A 5,841-nucleotide genomic window follows, 5' to 3' on the forward strand; every position below is an offset into this window, starting at 1 on the left:
ACTTTACACACATCCAAATCAGAAATAGGCCTCATGGCACCTTACACAATTAGTGTGCTTAAAGAAAATGGCTGACTGCACCTTTTAAATACTAAGCCCCACCCTTTCCTGGAGCAAGGGTTTCTGGGGTTTGGAGTCCTTTTCTGGAGTTTTTTACAATTAGGGTAATCCAATATAACTCCAGTTGTGGAACACATACCAGCAAATGTTACATAAAATAAATTCAAAGTTTACCTGAACCTCAAACATCTCCAGCTGAACTGAGTTCTGATTGGTAGTGATGGGTCGTACTGTGCCGAGGCTTCGGAGCATGTGTCGAGAAATCTAGGAAGTCTTTCGTGAAGCGCGTATCGAGGCTTGCTTCTTTAAGAACAAGTGACGTCACGGATGACGTGTGCTCGCCGGTTCAGGAAGTGGTTCGAGTACTGGCGCGATTTATGAGCATATTTAAAGCGCCATGAGTCCCAGCACAGTGGAAAAAATACTGTTTCTAAATAAAAATGAATAAAGTCCATCTCACCAGTATTCACAAACACAATCCTATAAAAACACCACTAAAATTTAAACATGAATAGACCTATATTACTTTTTCCCACTTAACAAAAATCATATATGAAATCATGAATGAATGGATGGATGGATGGATGAATTAACCACACAAAATCATATTAAGATGTTTTTATTTCTATTCTTGGCAGTGATTATTCCCATGTTAACACTTGCATGGGAGGCAGAGGTCATCACATCAGTTGAAATGACAATAATAGTTTTGACCAGCAGGGGGGTTTGTGTGCAAATGAAGCCTCGAGAAATGAACCTTTTCTCGAACCAATTTGATGGAAAGCGTCAAGGCTTCACGAGGCTTCATCAGCCCATCACTACTGATTGGCTGCTTCTTTTAGGAAGCGAATCAGAGCCTCGTATGAAAGCTGAGCCTCGACCACATCCTGTCCGAACAAGAATCACATTCTTATTACACACTGCTTTGTTCCTTTAGGTAACTGCTTCAGGTAACCTTCTGAAATCAGTCACCTGCTTGTTTAGAGCTGCTAGGTGCATAACCAGCTCTTTGCCGCTTACAAATAATACATTCTGGAGGTGGATGCTGGTTAACAGGGTCTGACCAGGCGATGAAGCACAATGTCAAAACAGAATGAAATCTGCAAGTGTGGTAACATCTGGTTATCAGAAAGGCGGGAGAGGTTTAAGGTGTACTCACAGAAAAGACCTCACGAAGTGCAGGCAGCTTCAGGGCAACGTCTGTGATGCCGCAGTCTTCGAGGTGGCAGCTAAAGAACAAAGTTATAATGAATCTTTCTGTGAAACTTAGTCAGCCATGTTTAAAATACTACTAAAATGACCTGAAGATGACCCTACCTGATAAAGGGCACCTCACTCTCCTCAGGATAAAGATTCTCCTCACTGCCCTGTAGTGACAACAGGTAATGAATGAATTAGACAGTCATTTTGTACAGCCTGGAACTGAAGGGACCGATACCCGAGTATTCTTGTATACACTGTACATGTTGAATTACATCAAACTCTGACTCAAAGTCAGTCTCGGAATCCATGTGCGGTGTATAAAAGGTGGAGTTCTTAACCCAGTGAGCAGTGTCCTCCTGTCCATCAGCCCACAGACGTCGGTAGTCCCTGGTCACCTCGTAGAAGGTTTTCTAAGAATAAAACAAATATCAAGATGCTGGACAAACCAGAGATAAAATGCAGCTCTGTACTGTAATCACATTTGGGCAGTATAATGAATTTACCACACAATCCTCCAGCAGGACGTTAACAAAGGTCTCCACACGGCGACAGGATACAAATGCAGTCACCGTTCCAGAGATACTCTGAAAGGAAAAAATGGATCAGACAGAATTAGACAAATTTGCACTTTTCAGAATGTTTAAGGACACAATAAACAAGCTCTCACCTGTATGCCAGTGAAAGAAACCTCACTGGTGGTGTAATAGGGGAATCCCTGTGAAAGAACATTTCAATTTAAACTCAAAATCTACAACTGCACACAAATTCTCATCTAATTAAAATAAAGCTGGATGTGAATAATCTTCTCTTACAAGATGATTTAAACAGCAGGTCTCAGCGATGGTGAACCACCACTGCTGGATCTCTGACCCTTCTACCACACATACAAAGTATCGTCTGATCTGTACTGACTAGAAAACAAACACAAACAAATGAATTAGTAGTTATAAACTAGAGAATATGTTTGTGTTACAGTTGCAACATTGCTTATTAATACTTTAATACCTCAAACTGAGAACGGTGGGATTCAGTTGAGAGGAACTGGATGATTCTGGACGTGCTGTGCAGTTCACGATTTCCAGAATGCTGTAAAATTACAGCACAAAGACCATAAATGTGTCTTTATAAAGCAGTTTTATACCACACATCGAACAATCTAAACAATAAAAATTTGAGATGAGAGGGACCCTGATTCATCATTGGGCCTCGACTGATTTTTGAATTCATGGCCATTTAGGGCCTCCCATGAAACCACAACGATTTTGTTCACTAATAATGTGTCAGAAGTAATGATCATTACATCTCTCCCATCCCTAATCTAAAATATAAGAAATACTACCAGAAACACAGGTTCCTCAGTGGGTTGGTCAGGTTGCCAGTTTGGCATGTCGACCTTAAAAAAGAACACACATACACACAAAAAATAAATATAAAGTGATATGATGTAATTGTAGTGTTACAGTTTTATCCTAAATTAGATATACCTGAAAGTCACTGGTCTCATCCAATCCTTCTTCGTAGTCTATAATAAAGAATTATTATTGTTATTGTATTAATTTATTTGTGGTAAGTGCACAAACACTAATAAAAAAGTGGAGAATTTATATAGATTAATAATGTATGATCTAAATAATGCGTGTTCTGAACTAGGGCGTGTTTAGAAATCGACTGTGTAGTGTGCGACATTGGGTGTGTTTTGAAAAGATTCGTGTTTATGTTACAGTCTGGTAAACAAAGTTGCTATTTACAGCAAATTACTTATTAATTAATTATTTATTTATTCATTCATTTATTTATCAGTGTTCCGTACAGAACTGACTCCAGCGAACCAAAGTGCACAAAGCTTATTAGCTAATGGCTAATAGCTAAGCTGACCGGGGAGGGGGTGTGTTTTGTTTACCATGTGTGGCCGGCTGAGAGAGCTCAGTTGGCGGGTTGGTTCTTTGCCGGAGCCAGTAATACATCCAGCCGGCTGAACCCAAAACTACCACACCGGCGGCGCACGCCACCTTCCAGAGACTTCCCTCTGTGATTTTAGGCAGAAATTTGCCAAGGTCCATCAGTTTTTAGACAGCAAATCACTTGTTAAAAGAGATTTTTGTGGAGCGCAGAGCAACACGTCTGTATCTCAGCAATGCGGAAACACTAATGAAGCTGGTTACTAAGGTCGCTGCTTTTAACATCCTTAGAATGAGTCACGTGCTCATCACCTAAAAGATCCGTAATCATTTCATAAAATGAGAAATATTTCTTACTTTATTTTACAGATTTAATTACATCTAAAAAGTTCTTAAAAGTACATATTTAATGATAAAACTAATAAAAACTAATAATAATAATTGGTTTGATTCTAGGAGTCGATCAGAGTCGGTGCATCAATTTCACGTTATAACAATGAAGAGTCGATTCCTTGCCATGTGTTCAAATCAACTAACAGATTTCTCTGAACTGCCCAGTGTAGAGTTGAAGCAAAACAGGCATTATCACTTTAATAACATGAAAAAACTGTTAATAATAGCATTTAAACGTTACAAATTTACCATTAAAATCATGTTTTATTCTTTTTAAGGTTCTATTCCACTTCAGATGTTTCTTTTTATCTATTAGACGTCAATATAATTACAACCCCAAATCAGAAAACGTTGGGACAGCATGGAAAATGCAAATAATAAAAAAACACAGAGTTTCTTACATTTACTTTGACTTTTATTTCATTGCAGACAGAATGAACCTGAGATATTTCATGTTTTGTCTGGTCAATTTCATTTCATTTATTAATAAACATCCATTCCTGCATTTCAGGTCTGCAACACATTCCAAAAGAAAGTTGGGACAGTAAAGCATTTACCACTTTGTAATGTTGCCATTTCTTTTCACCACACTTAAAAGACAATTTGGCACTGAGTATAGCAAGTGAGTTAGTGTTTCAGCTTTTATTTTGTCCCATTCTTCCTGCAAACACGTCTTAAGATGTGCAACAGTACGGGTCATCGTTGTCGCATTTTTCATTTCAAAGTTCAGCTTAAGCTTGCGCCCTTGGCCTTTATACATTGAAATTCCTTTCGATTCCTTAAATGGTTTAATGATATTATGCACTGTAGAGGGAGAAATATGCAAATCCCTTCCAATCTTTCTTTGAGGTACATTGTTTTTAAACATTTCAATAATTTTCTCACACATTTGTTGACAAACTGGAGATCCTCTGATCATCTTTGCTCATCAAAAACTCTTTCCTGGATGCTGCTTTTGTACCAAACCACAATTATAATCACCTGTTGACATCACCTGTTTGGAATTATATAATTGTTTAGTTTTTTCACCTCATTACTAGCCCTAAATTGCAGGAATGGAGGTTGATTAATAAATGGAATGAAGTTGAGCAGACAAAACATGAAATATCTCATGTTTAAACTGTCTGCAATCAAATAAAAGTCAAAGTAAATGTAAGCAGTGGTGTATAAAGTACCTGAAGGCCATACTTGAGTAAAAGTACAAGTATCTTACCAGAAATTTACTTAGATAGAAGTAAAAGTCACCTTTTAAAATATTACTTGAGTAAAAGTCTAAAAGTATCTGATGTTTAATGTACTTAAGTATTAAAAGTAATTTGATATTAAATGTACTTAAGTATTAAAAGTAATTTGATATTAAATGTACTTAAGTATTAAAAGTAGAAGTAAAAGTAAATGCTGTTAGTATAAACTGAAGCAGTCATTTAGAAAAATATAAGATTGTTCTTTTAAGCCTGTAAACCACCTTAACAAGCTTTTTTCTTCCTTCCATCTGAACATGATTTGTGCCAATTTGTGATTATAATCAGCTGTTCACATCACCTATTTGAAATCTGTCATTATTTAGTTGTTTTTTAACCTTATTACGAGGACTAAATTGCCCTGTTCCAACTTTTTTTAGAATGTGTTATTATAGCTTAAAATGCATGTATGTGTATGTTAAGAATGAAGTTGACCAGACAAAACATGAAATATTTTGGGTTCATAAAAGATGGAATAAGAGTCGATGTAAATGTAAAAAACACTGCATCTATTTTATTTGCATTTTCTATACTGTTCCATTTTTTTGATTTGGGTAGTACATTCAAGTTATAGATACTGTATATATCCCAATAACCTAAAACAACTGAATTTTGGCAGAATTCATTTAAAAGCAAAACTCAAGCAAGTTTAACTAAACGTGTGGCACTTTTAACCCTTTAATGATCTGCTCAACCATTAGTTTAATCTAAATAGCTGGGTAAAATAAGCTGTATTTAAATGATCTTTTTGGGCTGTATCTACTCCCTGATTGGCATGTGTTAAACGTAAAAAATATTGGTATTCTTACTTTAAGAAAACACCATTTCTAACTTATGTGTCAACCTGAAGCAGCAGCTGAAAAATCATCCATAAAATGTTGAAAGTTGAGTTCTTGTTGAGAGCATTAAAGGGTTAAAGACGTGCATGTTCCTCAGCATCATGAATGTTTCCTCTGTCAGTGTAATACAGAAGTCATCTGAGGAAATATTTGTCTGTAAATGAGTTTTTAAAAATGATGGGACACATCATGTCTGCTCTGAATTAA

General features: G+C 36.5%; 1 protein-coding gene across 1 annotated transcript; it reads right to left on the minus strand.

Annotated features, from left to right (window-relative positions):
* Nucleotides 1-878: 878 nt before the first annotated feature.
* LOC134310656 (uncharacterized) lies at nt 879-3,381 on the minus strand. Its single transcript, XM_062992287.1, has 12 exons — nt 3,164-3,381; nt 2,748-2,785; nt 2,603-2,656; nt 2,269-2,349; nt 2,076-2,174; nt 1,931-1,978; nt 1,767-1,847; nt 1,536-1,673; nt 1,378-1,427; nt 1,220-1,289; nt 1,033-1,119; nt 879-947 (listed from the first exon to the last, which is right to left on the minus strand). The coding sequence occupies exons 1-12, from the start codon at nt 3,321-3,323 to the stop codon at nt 879-881; spliced, it is 975 nt and encodes a 324-aa protein (XP_062848357.1). The 5' UTR covers nt 3,324-3,381.
* Nucleotides 3,382-5,841: the final 2,460 nt, after the last annotated feature.

The sequence above is a fragment of the Trichomycterus rosablanca genome, chromosome 3 (assembly GCF_030014385.1).
Source record: "Trichomycterus rosablanca isolate fTriRos1 chromosome 3, fTriRos1.hap1, whole genome shotgun sequence".
NCBI classification, from domain to species: Eukaryota; Metazoa; Chordata; class Actinopteri; order Siluriformes; family Trichomycteridae; genus Trichomycterus; species Trichomycterus rosablanca.

Coding starts and splice junctions, on each gene's coding strand:
- LOC134310656 (XM_062992287.1), bottom strand. CDS start 3,323: ATGGACCTTGGCAAATTTCTGCCTAAAATCACAGAGGGAAGTCTCTGG. Junction 2,786..3,163: donor CTCTCAGCCGGCCACACATG/GTAAACAAAACA, acceptor TCTTTATTATAG/ACTACGAAGAAGGATTGGAT. Junction 2,350..2,602: donor CTGAGGAACCTGTGTTTCTG/GTAGTATTTCTT, acceptor GTAATTTTACAG/CATTCTGGAAATCGTGAACT.